Source organism: Sebastes fasciatus, chromosome 6 (genome assembly GCF_043250625.1).
Source record: "Sebastes fasciatus isolate fSebFas1 chromosome 6, fSebFas1.pri, whole genome shotgun sequence".
Classification (NCBI taxonomy): Eukaryota; Metazoa; Chordata; class Actinopteri; order Perciformes; family Sebastidae; genus Sebastes; species Sebastes fasciatus.
Genome location: NC_133800.1, coordinates 9,718,065 through 9,739,466, shown reverse-complemented (window position 1 = coordinate 9,739,466; position 21,402 = coordinate 9,718,065). Strand labels below are relative to the sequence as shown.

Sequence of the window (21,402 nt, the reverse complement as noted above, 5' to 3'; positions counted from 1 at the left end):
TGTTGTAAATACTGTTACAAACATTCTGGCTCTGATACAGGAATGTAGCTCCAATAGCAAGAACATCACAGAAAAAAGCTAGCAAATAAATAAACATTGCTGCTGCTTTACAGAAATGCTATTTTTCTTGTATGTTTTTTTTTTCATTTTATTTTTTTACACATTGAGAGTTAACGTTTCAGTTACATTCAAATTGAGTGCACTTATAAATACTTGTTAGCCAACCCTGCTGCCTGCCACCTGCTTTTTTACCTTGGTTAGCTTTATTGTGTCACGCTAGCCTACAATCCCTGACAGACCATGGAGGGAAAATATCAGACACACCTTAAATTACTGTATCTTGTGCTCTAGCTGTATATATATACACATGGATGCCATTTCACATAATCAGTTTCCTACATTCCACTCACATTAAAAGACCCTTCACATTGCTTTCTATTGACTGAAGCTTGCCTAAAGGCCAACCCAAACACACAAAACCATTAGAAGTATATACCTTTACATAGTTTTCTATATATATTTCATCTATATGTGTATTTTTATATATCCAGCTGGTTTTTGTTTGAACATGGAGTATATTGGTTGTAATCACACACCACGCACACACACTAGAAGTAAGAACAGTAGCCTACAGCGTCATCATGTGGCTTCAGAGAAACCCATGTTAAGTCCAAAAAATGGCTGCCGTTGCCCCTTTATTCCTCTTCAGTATCAGTTTTAACATCATAAAAAGTCCAGTAGTAGTAGTAAGGCCAAGATGAGCTTCATTGATGAGGTCAGACATATGGAATAAGCAGTAAGTTGGGGTATACAGTAGGATACATGCTACCGTTTAGCCTTAAACTTGCAGGGATGTAAAAAAGAGAACACAAGTCCTCTTCACATCGTCCAACAGGGAAATAAAAGCTTGTCAAATCAAGAAAGTTGGGGTAGTGTAGGCAGGTACATTCAGTATACACAGAGGAGTTGTTGTTGGGTTCAAATGCTTACCACTACATCAGGTTTAACCTTAACCACGACAATACTTGTTGACTTGACTGCCATATTGCAAGGGAAACCAGTAACTATTACAGATGTGCACACCACAAGTCATGTGTAAAGTCAGTCCCTATTCATACTGCTTTAGTTTTCCTAGTTTACTTGGAAGGACCATCTGAAACAGCTTCATAAATAAAAAAAAAACTGGAGAATAAAAAAAGGAAAATAACCTACTATTGTCTGCGTTGTAGTTGATGGCTGGTCTGAAAGACATAAAACAGCTCTGTTGATGTGCTGCATTTTTAAAAGGACGTGTACCGGAGTATATGGGATTTGTTCTGTTTAACAAAAAAACTTTAAATGAACAATTTGAGCCTTAAATTAAAGAGGTATTCAGAAGCCACTGATTAAGAATTGGCTGAAAAATCAGCATGTAGAGACAACAATCATGCTCACTGTATTGGATATAATGCAAATTTCAAAGTTTTTGCAAGCTGATCTTGTAGAAGATGGGAAAGAATATATATTTTGTAAGAAATGGGATAAAACATGTTACACCAGTACAGTCATTTAAGGGTACAGCCACGTTGTCAGTGTATATCCAGTCTTATTGTAAGCACCCTTCAAATTTGAAAAGGAAGCTACTCTACAGTGTTATTTTCAGTATAAATGCACAATTAAAAATATCAAATTACTCCGAAACGGACTAAAATAATATTGTTTCAAGTTTGTTAATAAAATAAACACCATTGTCATTATGATAAGAGTTAAACCCGTGATCAGTTTGCACTGCAGGAACAGATAATCGACATGATTTGAAGACAGAGTGGCCTTGGAATAAACACAGTCAGTAGCATGTATTCCCTCTGACTGACTGACTGACTACACTTCAGTAACTTCAGTAACTTCAGTAACTTCAGAGAAACCACAGCTTTGTCAGAATGCAACACATATTATATTTCAGTTGAGTGAAAACTAAATTGAACTGTTGGATTACAGCTACCTCCTTCACAACTAGAACTAGTGTAATAACCTTGATCATATATTCCCCATTCATGTAAAATGCCCCTCCTTTCCCACTCTTTCTTCCCAATAATAATGAAGGAATTATTATCGTTCATCGCATTTGTAAGAACATTAAAAAATTCCAAAAATGTCACATCAAACTCATACAGACAACTCGTTCACAAATTTGGTCAATAAATGATGCTACATGTAAAAAAGGTGTATGGAGGATGTCTTTGGTGGTCACTGTAAACGTCTCTCTGGCATTTACTTAATTAATGGAAAATTTATTAACAGAATGATTACACCGTTTCTCGTGAGTTTAATGGTTTGTTAAAGGCTGCATCTGGGCTCAAGTGTTGTTTGGTGGTTACTGTAAAATCATAAGGTCATTATTTACCTCAAACGAATCAGGCCTTTACTCGAAAGTTGTTCATATTGAAGACGAGACAAAGTTTTATAATTACATTTTATCATATTTTGCTAAGAAGCCTCAGTGTTTTCTGATCTGCTCCTCTTTTAATTTGCTGTTAATGCAATCTCAAAACTTCCTCCATGCCTTGATAAATTCAGTATAATGTACATTTCCACAGCACTAATGACATCCGTACAACAATATACTCACCTCTCTGCTACTCTCACTGTTTTCACTCACATTTCACCGTTCTACTTTGTTGTTACCGTCAATTACACTCAACACCTCCTGAACCGATGAGACTCTACAGGCAAAAAAAAATGTTTTAGAAAGGAAACATCCAAAATACACATTTATGTATTTAATTCACTACTTTGTCCATTGCGTCTGTAGATTTCGACTTAAATTCACCAAAAGTTAGCATTAGATAATGCCTCATTTGCATATTTAAACATACAATTTCAAAAAACTTGTGATGTAAAAATAATGGTCTTAATGTCTTAATGTCAACTGGGGAAGATTCATGGTGATATCTATTAGTTAATTTTTATTAGTCTATTAGTTTAAGTTTTTACAACATTCTGTTGGTCCACAAAATCAGTCTCCCATTCATTGTTACTTGATGACATCACAAATTTGAGACTAACTTCTCGGTTTTCTGGCTTTGAGAGAGAGAGGAGCTCATGTTCACGAATATTCATTGAACTTTCCTCGGCCATGGAAAAATAACATATTGGAATTCTTAATTTAGGTGGTGTTCCCCTTTAACATCAAAATCCTTTCCGGTGGTTCAAAGTATAGATATAAAACAAGCTCAAAGGGCATAATCCCTCCTGTCCATTGTAGTCTTTTAATATGAAAGGTGCAGGAAGTGATAGGTTTCAATGACAGTAGCTTAACAGTATAGCAGCTGGAATTATTTCTGATGAATAAGTGCTGTGGAAATCTATTTTAGGTGCGAGCCTTTATTTGTTCGTACCGCACACGCCTCCAGCTATCACTCGAGAATTCAGCTTGTATGTTTGAGTGTCATTGTATTTGCTACAGTGGGAGCAGTGTTAGTAGTGTACACCCTTTAGGCAGTGCAGAGCTCACAAAACCCTGTATTAAGGAAACTGACTATACAATTGTACACCATGCAGTATGGTGCTTTGTGCATGCACAAACGGTGGCATGATGTGTAGTCCAGAGCTCACTCCACTATTCTACTTATTACTCCGTTATTTTGGGTTACATTATCCAACCAGCAATGAGCAGTTTGTGTGTAGGCAGAGTAGTGTTTTACTTTCTCTTTTTCAGTTTGAGGGGGAGGAAAATGGGCGGACATTCATATATTGTTACAGTGGGAAAACAGCCTGGTGGTTATTTAGACTCACATTCCATCACTGCGTCTTTGTGCAAACACCTTGACATAGGTATAGGTCATCAGGGTCCCATGTGAGTCAGCTGCTCTATGCTTGGACACACTGGCTGAACAAGGTGTCTGTGGTGTAAGTGACTGGAGCTACTGCTGGTGCTATGTACAGAGGATACAAAATAAAAGAAACCAAATGCGATGGAAACACAACAACTGCTGTTAACAATTGACTACAGTTGAGTTTGGAAAGCTTTCCTGTTGGAAATTATGAAGTGCAAAAAGGAGCTAATGCGTCAACTCCCTTACAACGTGTGGAATGTGACGAGGAGGGGGTTGTGTGCTCACACACTCATTTGTCAGCAAGATTCACATATACTCCCTCTGTGGAGAGCTTCTGTGTTGTGCAAAGAACACCAATGTACAGTAATTGGGAGTGGATTACAGTAGCAGGGAGGGAGAGCTGAGAGCAAAAGCAAAGCTTGGTCCCATGAAATGTAGCTACAACATGATCACTGAGAAAAAAAAAATGATTTGGTGGAGGAAATATAACAAGACACAGTGAAATAGCAGCATGGCAGAAAGTACAGTCAGGGTGTGAAGGTCAGGTTTCGGATGTGCAGATTGCCTTCAAAGTCCACAATCATGGTTCAGTTCCTGCACATTAAACGTAAGGTTTGTAGTGTGTGAGAGCTTCTCATTTGCCTTATTTAACAATGACCAAAATTTGTCACCAAACTGTCCTAGACCGAAACATTAAAGATACACTTAGGAATTGTTATAGTGCTCCCATGTTTTAAAAAGTGTGAAATGTGTTGAGTTTTCAAAACATCAATAGTGAACCAGGAAGAACATTTTTAGGATTCTGGGGCACTATACTGGGTCGCTGAAAATGCATCAGGTGTTAAACACCCCTTTTTACCAATTGTACATTTCGCTAAAGTAAGAAAACAAATCTTTTAGTGACAACATGATGGATAATTTGGGGGTTTCTCTATATTGTTGTCACTTGAAGACGAGGCTGAGCAACAGAACAATCCTACTAACCATCAGCGCTGAATAGAAGGGGACAGGATGAGCACTGGGTCTGGGCAGAAGGTGGGTCGGCTTGGGAGGGGGGGGGTGACGGTCAGTCGATTTGCAGGAAGTTTAAAGGGTGCGTGAGGTCAGGGCTTTGTCTTGTTAAATGTAAACAGGCTGCTCCTGGGCGGTCAGCAGGCGGTACATGGCTGCAGGCATCGTCTTCATGTGGATCTGAGACAGTCACACACACACACACACACACACAGAACAAAGCATTCAATGCATGGAATTATTAATAGGAAATGCCTTTGAAGATCATGAGTGCCAAAGGCTAGTAGTCACTGCCAACCCAGACATCCCCGCTGGACACCGGTAACTGTCGCTGTTGTTGTAACAGCACAGTTGCTTGGCAACATCAGCTCTTCTCTGTGCTCTCTTTGGCAGACAAAGTTCAACGACACATAGACATGACTAATGTGGAAACATCCAAATGAACATGTAGCCACCTGCAAATGACAGAAGTTATCATAAACTGACTCCTAGAGGCCGCAATGCTCCTTACACCCCACAATGTGCGGCAGTAGCTCAGTCCGTAGGGACTTGGCTTGGGAACTGGAGGGTCGTCCAGCACAGACCAAGTATGGATTGTGGACTGGTAGCTGGAGAGGTGCCAGTTCACCTCCTGGGCACTGCTAGGGATGCCCTTGGGCAAGGCACTGAACCAAACCTCTCCATGGGCGTTATTTAGCATTGCTCCTAATACTAGGATGGGTTAAATGCGGAGAGTACATTTCACTGTGTGCCGTTCCACTGCATGCTTCTGCTCGGCTCGCCGCGACTCACTTTTGGTACCACGTACTTTTGTTTTGTACCGATTTTGATCTTTTTGACCGATTTCGTTTTTTTTAATTTTTTTTAATCTGAGTAAAGTGAATAAAAATATTGCGGTTGCTATTGACGGTAGCCTGGCCATTTAAAAATGGTTGGTTTGTGCAGGTTGTCTTGTGTTGCGCTAGTGATGATTCTCTCTGCCCAATCAGTGGTCTGCAGTATTTTAACTCCACCTTATAGTATCAGCTCAGCGCACTTGGAACCTCGACCGAGGTTTGGTTTTTGGAAACCAAAAAAAGAACGCTTCCAAGCGTTGAGAGTGGAGTGGAGTCGAGCCGTGCAGTACTATGCAGTGGAAACAAGGCATAAAAGTGTTGGACAGGACAGACAGCACACTGATAATTGAAGTTGTAATGTTGCTGGAGGAAAGCACATTAATGTACTAGGAAAGTTTCATAGCTGTTATTTGGTAATGGTCATTAGATTTTAAAGGATAAGGTGTTATTTTACATTTTTCTTATTGTCACCAAATCCCATGAAAGGGCCAATGACCGAAAGACTAATGCCATAGATTTACAAAGATGTTTGGATGCAAACAATTGTCCTTGCATGCAGTGACTTCAATAAGTCTGTGGAAGAATGCAGATCACATTTGTTTGTTATGTCTATGTCCAGTGTGACAGTGTCTTACCTCTCCCACAGCGTTGGACAGGATGTGGACAATCTTTTCATGGGGCGTAGCCACCACGCTCTGGCTGTTGATCTCGATGATGCGGTGACCCACTCTGACCCCGCCCCGTTCAGCGATGCCACCACGCATAAGGCTACAGATCTGTTGAGGGGGACAGATCGATTCTTTTTTAGATGACAAAATCAAAGCACGGAAGAGGAGAAGGGGAAAGAAGGGAAAGGACCTAAAGATTAAATAATTGGGGAAAAAAATAAAGAAAAAGGATAAAATTCTGCCCTCACCCAGCTGTTCTGACCTAAACTCAGATACACTCCTGCGCCTCTGCCCTTAGAGCCCAACCAGAGATGCCCTCCGAGAGCATTGTAGTTACGTTATGTTATGTTATCTATTATTTATTTTCATATTTCTCTTTCCATCTTCCTTTGGTTATTACTGTCCCCCCTATTTTTCTTCTGCTATCTCTCACTTCTATATATTTCACACCAAAAACCCATTTTGCTTCCATGCTTTCTTCACTTGCTTCCTACAATAAGAATATCTAATATATATATATATATATATATACTATATATATATTCTTTTTTTTTCCGGTTAGTTAGAGTCTAGTTCTCCGGCTTGTCTTGTGCTTGGTCATATGGTTGTTATCATGTTGCTAATTTGTATTACACCATAAAAAAAACAAAAAACTGCAAGAATCATTAAACATAAAAACAGTGCAGAATCACAGTGCTACTCACAATGCCATTTTGGACGCTGAAGCCCAGCTGGTAGCGGAGGTCTGGCCGTCTGATGAGTACAGTGGTCACTGGGGGACATCTGACAATGTTTAGCTTGATCCCAGACTGGCTCTTCAGACCCTACATAAAGGAAAGCACATCAGTGAAATGTCAAAAGGTTCACATCGCTAAAGGGACAGATGATAAGACGCCAGCGGTGGTTTTCACTTGCTTCACATCTGCAAACACAGCTCCTTTTATATAAGTCTGTAACCGATCCCTCTCTTCCTCAGAATCTTTTTTCATTTCCATTTACAAGTTGCCCTTTATAGCAAAAATTCTGGAAACAGTATTTGCCAAGCAACACCTTGAGGTCTTGGACAATAATTGTATTTATGAAAAAAATTAAATCTGGCTTCCAACCAGGTAGAGCTAACCGTATTGAACTCGGGGTCTGTGCAGTCGTACCTGTGAACCTCCATGATTAAAAATAATACCGTACGCATACCTTGATGATGCTCTGGCAGGTGGACAGTGGCAGTCCCACCAGACTGGTCCCATTAATGGACATGATCTGGTCTCCTATGTTCAGTCTGCCAGATCTCTCGGCCGGCCCAGCATGCATCATGTTGGCAATGATGACAGTAGGCAGGATGGAGCCCCACCCGCTCTCCACGATGACCAAGCCCAAAATCTCCCCCTTAGCTTTCTCTATGAACACCTGAGGTCACAGCAGGACACAAACAACACAAAACCATTTTAAAAGCCAGCGTGAAATCAAATATGACTTTTCATGTTGTTCACTGAACAGATTTCTTGTAGACAAACACTACCGGGTGTGTGCACATTCACGGGGCTATACTAGACCTATAGAAATATTTCCTTAGAGTGTGGGTCGATCCCCCTGTTGTTGATCAGTTCATATTTATTGATCTGTGGAGCATAACAGCTCGCTATGACCACCTGCTGCTTCGCTGGCGCTGTGTGACCAGAATGCTTTTACCCATCAGGCCTGGATCCATAACCTCCCTCTGTTTTTGGCAAACTCATGTGATCTCCTCGGAATATTAAACATTTTCAATCCATCTTTTTTGCGGTTGGTGCAGTTCACTGCACAACAACTCCTCATTGTCTTTGCTTTAGAGCTCGGCTCTGCTACACATGTTTTTGACCCCTGGTTGCGCGAGCATCTCTGTGATGATGTTGCACAGAAACCCGTCTGTACACTTTTTCACATCATAATGCAAAAACATGGAATTGTGTAGTTTTAGTGGTTATTTCATTGTGTTACAGTACGCATTCATGTACATGTGATTGACAGTTCTGAGCAGTATGAATCAGTGGTAAAGAAAATGATCATTGACTTTTTTAATTTTTAGCAATATATGACCTCTATTGAAAGAACAAATTACTGTTGAGGCATCAGTACAAAAATGTTTGAATGACACACAGCCCTACTTACGTCTTTGCAGTTCTCAGACTTGGAAAAGTGGATGAGGTCATCATTGTACATGTCCTGAGTGTTGAGCAGGTCACTGTACTCCTTCTGGCTCAGGTCCTCGGGGTTAATGCCATTGGCCCGTAAGAATTCTTGGTACGCCACACTGAAGGCCTGCCCGATGGACTGGGCAATCAACTGGGCCTAGAGGACAGGATGGGGGAAGTGGGAGAAGACAATTTCTGAAATTGTAATCATTATTTATACTATCTTATGGTCAATGCAAGTTCTTTTTAACTGACTGTAGTCCAAATTCCAAGCTGATTAAATGGGCAAAAAGTAAACAAAAAATGCATGTTGTCCCTTTTGACGAGCAAGACGTCATATAACGTTGTTGTTGGACTTACATCCTCGGACTCAAACACGTGGCATATCATCTTGTACTGGCGCTTGGTGTCTTGACCCGGGTCTGAGGCCTCCACATTCTCCTGAGAGTCGGATCGAGGCATCCTGCGCCGGGCCATCAGAACCACGATGTTGCCGATGTCGGCAATGTAGGAGATGGTCCGCAAAGGGTGGTCCATCATTGTCTCCTGGAAGTCAGAACCATAACATTCCTTATAATCATCTAAATGTGGGGTTAGTAACCAAACTATGTAAAGTAACCACACCACAGCTCATACAAATGTACTATATAAGTCCATATTGAAAGTTCTATTGTTCCCCTGAATACATGTTGACTGAGCACTCCGAAGTCTTTCCCCCGTACAGTTACTAAGCTGTTTACAGAGTAGCAATCCATTCACACAGTTTTCCACATCATATGACCCAACAAATAAGAAACAAACTGAGAAACCCTGTATCTAACTTTATTACTGGTCTTAACAACAACAAGCTCAGGATCAACTCAGAGCTCTGACTGTGCATCCATGTGTGTGCATCAGAGTGCTTTCTGCATCGGTTCTGTAGGAAAATAACCCTACTTCTGCTCAGCTTCAGCATCGCTCACCGAGTTAAACTTAAGACTTTTTAAGACCTTTTAAATACCACATAGAATGCAATTTAATACCTGTTTCACAGTCTACCATTATTTACCACGTGTATGAATTCATTGACATTTAGAACAGCATTTTTGTCACTTCTTTCCAGCTTTATATAACAAGAATTCCTAATATATATATATATATATATATATATATATATATATATATACACTTCAGAATACATTAAAGATAAAAAGGAAAAAGTAGGTTATCTTTCAGTATCAAATGAGGACAGGTTGGATGTGTGTAAATGTCAGTGGAAGTGCACCAACTCTCATGTGTTGCGGGAGTTAAGGTGGAAATGTTCTATTTGTTTCTTTATCGCACCGAAGCAGAAAGCACATTTTCGGCATTTTAGGCATGGCAAATTCATGAGTTCTCAGTGAGGTGACAAGAAAAGGCACTAGAGTTGTGTCAGAGCGAGTACCTGGGAGTCAGCGTTGAGCACTTTGATTCTCTGGGTGGAGATGAAGAGATCCACTTCTGTCATGGGCTGAGGCTCACCATCAGGGGCCTACACACACACACACACACATACACATATACACACATCATTCACAAAGCAAAATTAGACACACATTCATAAAACATACACACAGACACAAAAAGGCCCACATGTTCATGAGCAGATGTTCCTGAATGAACAGAGTTAGAGCTCAGTAGCGTCTCATGTCAACCAGAGCACAGTGAAAGAAACAGCTAGGAAATGTATTGAACTTTCTGATCCATGAACCCCAAAGTGAGTCTTTGACTAAACTAGTCTGGACTCAAGCTTTGCAGGGCTAACTTATAACAGCTCCTTACAGATACCACCTTTATTTGTCCTTTTTTTTGCCGCATTTACTGAACTGTCAATGGTGAATTCATAATAAATGCATAATGCTGCTGACCATTTTCCAAAGAATGTCATATCTTAGATTTTTAAATGTTTGTTACTGTACACTATATAATATATGATGTGAGCATGCCTGTCATAAAAATTTAACTTAAAGGTCCCATATCATGCTAATTTTCAGGTTCATACATGTATTTTGTTTCTACTAGAACATGTTTACATGCTGTAATGTTAAAAAAAAACTTTATTTTTCTCATACAGTCTGCCTGAATATACCTGTATTTGCCCTCGGCCCGAAACGCTCCGTTTTAGTGCATTTCAACAGAATTGCAACGGAATTGTGTTGCTAGGCAACAGTTTGGGCCCATGTGTACTTCCTGTCAGCTGATTTTATTTACATACACTGCAACAGGAAATAAACTGGGACACATTTAGGATGTTTATGTTTAAAATTGTGTAATGATCTATATATTGTATATTTGTGACATCACAAATGGATAGAAATCCTAACAGCTTATTTCAAACGCACAATTTCTGAATACGGGCTGTGTGTATTTCTCCATATATTGAGTGTTTTGATAATTTAACAGTATTTACAGTATATAGCACTTAGACCTGCTTTATATCATAAAAAACATGAAATCTCACTTTTTACAATATGGGGACCTTTAAAGCACTGCGGTGCCTAATTACAGCCATGCTTATTTTGACATCGCAGACTTCTGTCTGTACAAGACGCACTGAGATGATTCGACATAGCATGTTGTCATCTGACTCTGGGTATAGGTTAGCAAACAAGAGGATGTATGTTATTATACACAGTCATACATAGTATCACTACAAATCCAGAATCAACAACAGAGAGAGAAAGCACACTGAATAGGCCTGCAACCAAGTAGCCAGTAAGATTACAGCCGTTTCCTGCATCCAGCAAACTGCATTCCTTCCACGACAAGCAGTGAACCAGTTTGACAAAAACTACAAACTATGATGGGTAACAAAATGTCTGATATGAAATGAAAAAAAAAAAATGGTGAATGGACCGAGACCGTAACAATGAATGAATATCACCTCCAACAATACAAAGCTGGATTCAGGAAAATGCCAACAATTCATCAGAATGACAGTAGACACTGAAGAGGACACAAAGGATAGGACAGTGGCATACACAGACAGACACAGAAAGAGACAAAGAGCCAAGCAGAGGAAGAAGAGAGAGACTGTGCTCTGCAGTGTGGCGGACGAGAAACGGATAGATAGGTTAGGTACTGCACCTTCTTCCTGTTCTGGGCTAATTTCTGGGCCGTCTGCCAGGCATGGAATAAAGCAGACAGGAGAGTAATGGGTTAGAGCAGTGTGCACAGGAGAGACCGACTGGATCACAGAGAGGAAGGCAGGGACGGGGTGTTCACTGTATGTCAGATGGGACATTCTGTGGTGCCGTTGTACTGTAAAGTGTTTGATATTTTGTTCATATTGAGTGTTGTATGGTTGTTATGTATTTGTATGTGATGAACATCATAACTGGCTACACCAACCCAGCAGAGTATGTCTTTTTATTTGCAGATAAAGGACTATGGCTCTGTGTTCACACCAGCCTTGTTAGTCCGGCTGGTCTGAACCCTGCAGCGTTTTACCCCCTTTGGTGCGGTTCGCTTGGGTTTGGTGTAAACGCCGGACTTGAACTCTGGTACGGGGCAAATAACTGCTCTCTGGTCCACCTCGAAGGGGTGGTCTCAGACCGCTGTCAAGTTAACTCTGGCGCGGTTCATTTCTGGTGTGAACACCATTGGAACCAATCACAGGAAGCGTGCCATTTGTGTGTCATTTCATTGGTTTAAAAAAAACGTTTTCTTTTCCCGTTTTGGTGACTGGTGAACTAGCAGCCTATTTGCACGTTTGCCCCCACTGAATTTGATGAATTTACTGTTTATCACACCACAAATGAGACAATAATTAACTAGGTAGCACATCCTGCGATCCCTCCGCCTACCTCCTTCCTGCTGCAAGGAGACTAGTTCGCTGGTAGGAGAGCGGTTGGCAACTCCGTAGTCTCCTAGCGGTAAAGTAATGAATGAAGGATGGACTATTTAGACCCAGCGCTGCTGCTGCTGCTGCTGGTGCTGCTGGTGCTGCTGATGGTGCTGTTGCTGGCCACCAACCAGCTGTTTGGCTCATTTTCTGTATGTTAACCAGTGTAGCATGAAAGCATGGTGGAATTAGCAAACCAGCCAGCCGCTAAATGAGCAAAATTTAACAACTTTGCTTCATCCACACACTCTTGTCACAGCGTAGGAAAGCACATCACACGCAGCGAGGCAACTGTTGAGGCATAGGAGGAGCCAACTGTATGACCAATAATCCAACGACATTTCCACCACATGACTTTCTGGACCATTTGAGTTTTGCCTTTGTGGCGGAAACCACACTAGTTGGAAAATTGAAACAATGCATCATCCTCGCATTGGTTTGATTCAGCAACCGGAACCTTTAGGTGTAAACCCGCCCCTGAGAGTTATTGATGAAGCTTCCTGCACTGACTTTCAGCAAGAGAAAGTGTGATGTAACTGTTTTGGAACACAAAGTAGACATTTTGATGATGTGTTGTAGTTTTCTGACAGTTATGGTTTGAAATATTGTGCCGGTGGTAAAATTCAAAACGCAGAACATTTTTAGGTGTAGGCTTTATGTGTAAGAGCAAACGATACAGGCCACTGAGTTATCCAACTTTTAAGTTATAATGCTAAATCAAGAAATACCTTAAAAGTCATGACTAAATTTATCTATAAGAAATGTGCAGTGGGCTGTCGGTAAACACCGGCAAGCCACTTATATACAATATAAATTAATAGTTTGACTCACGACGCATGAAATATCCACAGCAATAATGCTGCAAACCCTCTGTGGTGCACCTCTCCATCTTCTTCTCCACTGTCCACCTTTCAGCTATTGTACACTCCTTATTAACCTTTGTGCCCAATATTTGGTATTCATGTAATGTCAGCCACTCTTGGGAAACCACAAACTAGTATTGTCTCGATAATGGAATTTCTAACTTCAATACAATACCTTGAAAAATATCGATATCTGATAACATTTTCGGGACCACAGGGAAAAATTGACACAACATAACATTTTTAGATTGTTATTAAAAGATGAATAGTGGTGTGTGTGTTCAACTTGCTGTCAGAGAGGAGAGCAGAAAGCGCAGCTGGTACTCGTGTATCAATACCTACTGTATTCATTTTGAATTTTACCGCTATTCTAATAGCACAAACCACAAACCAAAATGTCTAATTTGCAGCTGTTAGGGTTCTTAAACAGCTACATCATAATCTGTCCAAAAGAGATAGGCTGATTATCTACAGGAACCAGAAGAGTTCATCTGTCCTGACCACCATCATCTGGCTTTATAATACCTTCTACCAACACAGCCCATCCTCAGCCAAATGCGGACTGCTGTCGGTGTTCATTCGCAGTTCATACTACAACTGCATGCAGTCATGGCGCAGTAGAAGCCTCAGAATATGTCACCATTGAAGGGAATAATAAAGACTAGTGTATTTGCATTAGCCTTCCAATACCAGCAGGTGTCTCTGTTGTTGTTTTAGCTCCAGAACAGACCGAGAAGCCGACTCTCAGCACGTTCTGTTCAGCTCCTCTGTTCTCTTTAGTGCGAAAAGCTTCAGACTCGTGGGACTGGCTGTACAAAGACAGACTCTAACGACGGCTAACGTCTGTCAAACGATCAGGCTTCACAATGTTTATCAGTGGCACAGAGCTGTCTAGTTGCTGGTTATATTAGAGAGGGCTCATTCACTATGTGTTCTGGGTGCATTAATGCTCTTTTTGAAGTAAAAGCATGACCAGCTGAGCACACACTTCAAGCTGCTCAGCTCTGCTTTTACACAAGCAGAAAACCTGTGCCTTTGACAAGAATGTCAAGGTCGTTTTACTTGGAAACTTTAGTGATCGGTGTTAAAATATCATTTGAAAGAAAACACTAATTTAGTTTGGTAGATTAGGACAATGTGTAGGACAATTGGCGTGTCAGAGCTGATGTCACACAGGGTGGACACTGATGCAAACATACCTGAAACTCAGGAAAGCAACAGTGGAGATGTTGAGTGATACCACACTGAGAGGATCCCACAAGGTTGAACTCTTTAATTGGCTGTTTTGGACTGTGTAACCACTTGGAAATTTGTTTTATGTGTAGGGCCTTATGTTTACTGCAAAACTATATAGGTTGCCAAGTTATCTAAGCTATAAATGCAAAGATATAATGCCAAAATTAATAAATACCTAAAATATATTCATATTTACCAATAATCCATTTGCATAGTAGGTTGTGAGTAAGTAAAAGTGTATTTTGTAATAAAGTCAAGGATTTTTCCAAAACCATAAACAGTCCATAACGTCCATTTAATTCATTTATTGACGTCCAAAAAAACTTCTTGTACCAACACCGCTCACATCCTTAACGGCATGAGTGCTTTGACCATAGACATATACAGTATACATTGACGCCGCATTGACTCCTGGATCGTACGTCAATGTGGGCGCCATATTGGACAAGACTGGCCTGTAAACACATACAAGTGAACGGGGGTGCTTTTTTTCTGGATAAAAAGCACTATAACGTCTACATTTCTCAACTGATTCCTAACTGAAAATAACATTCACATTATGACATATCATTTAATCTTCACTTGTTGTGTCAGCCTATGTTTTACTTTAGCCATCTTCGGTTTACCGTGCCTCTAAAACTGTGAGTTTTGATAGTTTGTTTATTGGATTAAATCCAAAGTGGCAGTGTCCCCTCTCAGTTGCTCTTCCTGAGGTTTCTTCCATTTTTCCCCATTAAAGGTTTTCTTGGGGAGATTTTCCTGATCTGAATCGAGGGTCTGAGGACAGAGGGTGTCCTATAGCTGTACAGATTGTAAAGCCCCTTGAGGCAAATTTGGAATTTGTGATGTTGGGTAAATAAACTAAATTGACTTGACTTGACTTGACTTGAGATGTTGCATCATGTTGGTGATACAGAGTCCTGTCCTGAGGCTATACGGATAAATCAAACCTACTCCTTCAGGCCAAGGAAACAGAATGCACTGATGAGGGTCACACAGGTACACCGTCACGTTAAACCTGCAACACCCAGGCTCTCAAGTTGCAGGCATGTTAGGTGCAGGTTTCACATTTCCTGCAGAGGCCTAACATATCTCTACATAAAAGTAGTCAACAAGAGCATCACAGCTGTTCAAAAGGTATTAGAACAGGCTTCAGAGATTTGAAGAAGAAAATCCCAAACCAAAGAGTGGTCCTCACTTCTGGAAGTGGTGTTTTACGGATATCTGGTGATCAGTCACCTCAGAAAACCGCAGAAGGAAACACTGCTGCCATGACCTCTCTCTCCTGGGCATGGGGTGTTTCACTAATAAAAGGTTTGCTGTTTTTACCTCTAGTAGTTGTCTGGGGATGGTTTTCTATGAGTGGGTGCACACACACAAGGACGCACATGCACGCGTGTGCATGCGGGTGGTGCGATATACAGTACATTCCTGCCAATGGAGTCACACTATTCCACTGATCTACAGGTGGAAGTAACTCTCCAAGATATGCAGAAATGGACTAACAAAAGGCAGCGAAGAGGAATATTGTTAGCTAGTAAACATGGATGTAAACAAAGTGGATTTAAAATGTTCGGACAGGAGGAACCTGGTCATGCGACAGGACGGGAGTGAAGGAAGTGAAACAGGTCACAGGGAAACACACGATCATTACAACCAACAAGAGGAGAAGGGGCTAGCTGCAGAGCTCCAGGCTCGGGCCCACCTCCTCCGTCGGACCCGAAGGAATTGACGTCTGAAATTGCATACGCCAGAGACGATCATCGGGATACGATAGCATGCGTTCATTAGTTTGAATAAGCTACACGACCTCCCCAAATAACACCAAGGTAAACAATAGGCTACACCCTAAATATTTATATATACAGTATATATATAATAAACCAATACATAGTGCAATATAATACAGTGGCATGTAAACGTCATTTGGAGGCGCAATAAACACATGATTTTCCACCTTAAGACACGTGATAACACACATGATTTTCCATGACGTTGTCCTGGCAATGGAGATGGGTCCCAGCGCCGGAGGTGCCCGAGCCTGGAGCTCTACAACGGGATGTGGTTGAAACACATCCATTATCTGTCCATCCATTAACAGGATATATATAGACATATAACTATAGACATGCAGTCACACTGAAGATACACATTACAAACATTTTTTTACACTAGCCAATTGAAAGTCACTCATCATAGGACTTTGTCAGCTGATCTTTATTTATATATCATATAAAAGTTGTGTTTATAACATCTTAACTTAAGTGTAAGAGTATTGATCATTTTCACTAAAGCTTTTCCATTTCAAGTTCAATTTGTTTTTTCATGACATACACATGTACTTGTTGACATTAAGGCAATACTACTGTATATTTCACAGGTCCCTTGTTTCTTAAAGGTGCTAAATATGGGATTGGGAGCATTACTTTTGCCTCTCAACGGCACTCAACATGGCGACAGCCAGCGGCTCGCAGCTAAAAGTGCTAACAGTGCAAAAAAACAGCGAGGGGGGAACCGGAGGATGGGTGCTAAAGTACGCTACCGAGATGACGCAGACGGTCGGGACAACGTTATCAGCTGTAACCGCCGTATTAGAGCAAGTGCAGAGCAGCGGCCGTGAGCTAGCCAGTGGGGCACGCTCACATGCACGAACATGCACTAAAAGCCTGCGCGGCCGGCCCGGCTATGTCAACAAAGCAAGGAGAAGCTCAGATAACAACACACACAGAGGGAGAGGGACTTCATTCTCTGCTCAGACATTACTCCTCTATATCTTGCTATATTAATGCTCTGGATATTGAATTTAGCACCTTTAATAGTTGCTAAGAGGACTATGTAATTGTATTTAATATGTAAATGTAATTATTAATTAGTATACTTTCTATTAATTCCAATTACTCCAATTTTTTTACCAAAATAACCATCCTTAAATCAGAGCACAACATGCAAAAATATTTAAAATCTGTCTCTCTATGTAGTGTAAATTACAGACAAGCAAAACTGTCTTTAAATTAGTATGGGTTTAAATGGATCTCTGCCAGCTAAAGAGAAGACGTCTCACTCTGTTGGGAGTTGTTGGAGCTACAGAAGCACTCAGTCCTCTCTGATTGTCCAGTGGTGTTACAGAGTGGAGCTTCTTCCCTCAAAAACCATCTCTGATCAGCACAAACTCACGTTTCTGCTCGTGGCCTTCAGGATGACCCTGACGAAGGCTACAAACAGAAATGCGCTGGTCCAACAATAAAGTTGTTTTGTACACTACAAGTGTTGCTTGAGATCGACCTCTCCTGTTATCAAGTTATTATCAAGTATAAGATAAATAGTAAAATATAATCTGATAATCTGAAAGCGGAAAAACATTAAATGTATGATAATTACAGAATTAGCTCAATTAAGATGTGGCTTTGGATGTTTAGATGTACTACTGTACATACTATAGGTTGTATAGTCATATAACTGCATACATTACATGAGTGTGTCTGGGTGTATACTGTGTGTTTTCACCTTGATGCGGCTGACGGCCTCCTGTGCCTGCATCATGCGGATGTTCTTGGAGGGTGTCTTATCCGACAGCAGCTGGGTGGAGCCCAGGTAGTTGGCTGCAAAAATGATGCCATCGATCAGGTCCTCTGGGTCACATGGGCCTGGGACTGGAGGCAGGAGAGGGGTTCAGTCTCACTATATAACACAATGTTTCCCCTCCCACTTTGAGATCAATATAGTAAGAAGAACAACAACAACAAGAAACCAATGTTTAAACTCTGTTGTTGGTATTCATTACACGCACACCTATAGACATGCATGAATGGAGAGATTTCAGAGTGAGGGGCCTGCCTCATAGCCGGCGCTCCAAGGGTTAGGGTAAGTAAGCTGCACTAATCAATATTTTTATATTAACAATGGATTATAGTTAGGAGAATAAACTGAATTTAAAGTCCCCCTTTTTAGACACATTTTAAAGGATGTAGAAAATACTCTGCTATGATTAACATTTTGTTACGACGTGGTTTTACAACATAGTTGTCACACATAAAAAGTAAAAAGAAACTCTACTCTTTCTCCCACATTGATAAATTCTGGATCTGGCCTCGCCCCACCCACCACTGCTGCTGCTGCTGCTCATGGTAGGTTGACCGGTAGGAAGAGCAGCGTGCATCAAGATGGCGGTGTGGAGCGTTTCAATAGCGTCAGGTGTTCTCTTAATCAGAGCAGGACACAGTGAGTGTGTGTGTGTGTGTGTGTGTGTGTGTGTGTGTGTGTGTGTGTGTGTGTGTTTTGTGCACGTCTATGAGAGAAACCACTGATGTAATGTGACTAGTTAACTAGAATCTCTCCATCTTTCCTCATCCTCTCTCCCCTCCTCCGTCTCTATTGGCTACCGAAGGCCTTGACATTTAGGAGATGCTGACGCTGCATTTACAACAGGGCTTAGATCAGCAGTGCAGTTCAATAAGATGTGTGTTACCAGGGAATCAGCTTCAACATACTAAACACTGACCGTATAGGCCAGGCAAAGGTTATAAGGACAACACACCCATCCCCCATCACCTCTTCATGATTTATTCTGTTTTCCAGCATGCCAATATTGTTGTGCATGTGAGACCTTACAATTCTGTGTGTCAAATCAGTGGGATAAACTACAATAACTAACTTCCCATTTTTTTCAGAATACCGTCATGCACTCATCCCTATCACCTCATCAATTAGCTCCCCTCGAAACTCCGCATCACAGTTTGAAAACCTCTGCACCAGAGGATGAAGCACTCACCTTCTACATATGTGGGGAAGGATGCAAGGCTTCTCCTGGACTATTAATAAAAAAGAGAGGAGAATGATTCTTTCACACATTACTCATCAACTTCATGTGCAAAAGTGAAAATTGGACAATATCTAATGAATAAGTAAAATGTTGAACACACCTCTTTACTGGAAGGAGAAGATTCAAAGCTGTCATCCTGCAGCAGATGACTGCTGCTGGATGACTCTGCTCCTGGAGGAGAGGGCGAGCCAGAACCAGGGGACTGCAGGGAGTAAATGAGGAGGGGAGACAAAAAGCAGAACACAAGAGAAAGTTAAATGAAAAAGGAGCTATATGTACATAAGGTGTGTTGATTGATTCATGATGTCAACTCAAAACATATTCCACCTTAAAAGTTGCCAGCAGCTGCCATTAGCCTTTGAGCAGCACAGTGAATTCAATTATTTTTTTGTCTATAGCTAGCTAACAGCTTCATTTGCTTGGCATAAGTAAGTAAATGAAATCATTCAAAACAACAACGCATTTGGACGGATCACCCTAGAGACATGTTAATGCCAGGTGTGAACAGGGTCTTTGAGTCTATTTTCAAGCCAAGAGAGGGAAGTAAGACCAGAACGCTTGTATCATTGCAGACGCCCCACACGGCCAACATCAACAGCACTAGTTGCACAAACCATCTCATCTTGTTGAGTCTGACTGTGTCAGACAACAAAAACGCAAACGCACAGGCTGTGATGAGGTGAGCTGACGCCGACACATCGACCGAACAAATCGCAGCTCAGAGGCAAAACATCACAACATATCACCTCTGTGTGGGACAGAGAGCAGCACATTGTCATAACACAGAAACATAGACCAGACGGAAACATGTTGCAGGCTACAGCTCGAATAAACTCCAGGTTGTATGTCTGTTATAGTTGGCAGGGACAGTACTTACATGTTCTCACTTCCCTCTAGTGGTCTCCATGCAAATAGTTTTATTGGTCCAGGTTTTGAGATATCTCTCTGTTAGATTTCTGCCTACACCCAAGTACAGCGAAGGTGGAAAGAATTGTATTTGTGGTGCTCACAACTCGGAAAAAGAACATTTAAAAATTCAACCGTTGCATATCTTACCAGAAACAATGTCGTCATGCAGTCGATATTTCCACACCTGGACACATAAAATGCTCAATAGGAACGCTCTCTCTTTGAAATGACCTGTGATTGGCCAGTCTCCCGTAACAGGCTAGATTTTTGGTAACACTTAATTTTACAGGTCCGCAAATGTCATGGTAATTAAGTAATAATTAGCAAGTAACCTATTTGAAATTTCTTTGGAATTACTGCCAAATTACCCCAATATTTACCTCAAAATTGATCGAAAATTACTTTATTATAAACATTATTTAATAATTAAATTCTGCTATTTCCCAATAGGGCTTAATTTATTAAATACAGTTCCAGGAAAATAATAAAAAGTTAATTGATATGCTTTATTTCCATGTCTGCTGATACATAAACAATAAATGTCTTAAAAAACTATCTATCTATTATCTACCAGGTTACATTTGTGTAGACAATAAGTCACACAATGGTGAGATTTGTGCCCGATCAGAGGTGTCTTTTTTTTCACTTCTCAAGCCTAAGGGCCCTATTTTAACCATTATATGCTATTTTAGCATATAATTATTAAATCATGTTTATAATAAAGTCTTTTTTGAGATAAATATTGGGGTAACTTGGCAGTAATTCCAAAGAAATTTCACATAGGTTACTTGCCATTACCATGAAATTTGCGGACCTGTAAAATAAAGTGTTACCAATTTTTTAAAGCCTGAAAACAGAGCCATGAGGACGTGTAGAAGTCTAGTTTTCTCTCAGAGCATTTGAATTACAATATGCTGAAAGGTTATTATGGAAGTTTTGCCCAAATGATGCAAAAAACATTCTGCCTCCTGCCACTTTAAGTGTTTGTGGTATAGAGACCACAAGAGCAACACATTTCACTCAGCACTTTATCAGGCTCATGAAAATGTGCATTGGGTCAAAGTCTAAATATACACACACAGTTTGTGTAGTGATTAGCCATGGCCATACAGTCGGTGTAGCTATATACTTCATATATGTTCAATTGTATATCTATCTATGGACACATTATTCATGTTGTTATGTTGGGTTGAACTGCGGTGCACTGACTAGGGA

The 21,402-nt window shown here is 40.7% G+C and overlaps 1 protein-coding gene across 3 annotated transcripts in view; it reads right to left on the bottom strand.

Moving 5' to 3' along the window:
* Positions 1–2,956: 2,956 nt before the first annotated feature.
* Positions 2,957–21,402, bottom strand: part of apba1a (amyloid beta (A4) precursor protein-binding, family A, member 1a) — a 39,137-nt gene continuing 20,691 nt past the window's right edge. For 2 of the 3 annotated variants that reach the window (XM_074637535.1, XM_074637536.1), the window contains exons 3-12: positions 19,379–19,480; positions 19,228–19,267; positions 17,964–18,109; positions 9,922–10,008; positions 8,859–9,044; positions 8,476–8,655; positions 7,522–7,734; positions 7,035–7,154; positions 6,298–6,438; positions 2,957–5,006 (exon numbers count right to left, since the gene is read on the bottom strand). In XM_074637535.1, coding sequence (XP_074493636.1) covers positions 4,935–5,006; positions 6,298–6,438; positions 7,035–7,154; positions 7,522–7,734; positions 8,476–8,655; positions 8,859–9,044; positions 9,922–10,008; positions 17,964–18,109; positions 19,228–19,267; positions 19,379–19,480 — 1,287 coding nt within the window. In that variant the 3' untranslated portion in view covers positions 2,957–4,934. Of the gene's footprint in view, positions 5,007–6,297; positions 6,439–7,034; positions 7,155–7,521; positions 7,735–8,475; positions 8,656–8,858; positions 9,045–9,921; positions 10,009–11,603; positions 11,637–17,963; positions 18,110–19,227; positions 19,268–19,378; positions 19,481–21,402 lie in introns of all 3 variants that reach the window. The other variant, XM_074637533.1, reaches the window with a different exon arrangement.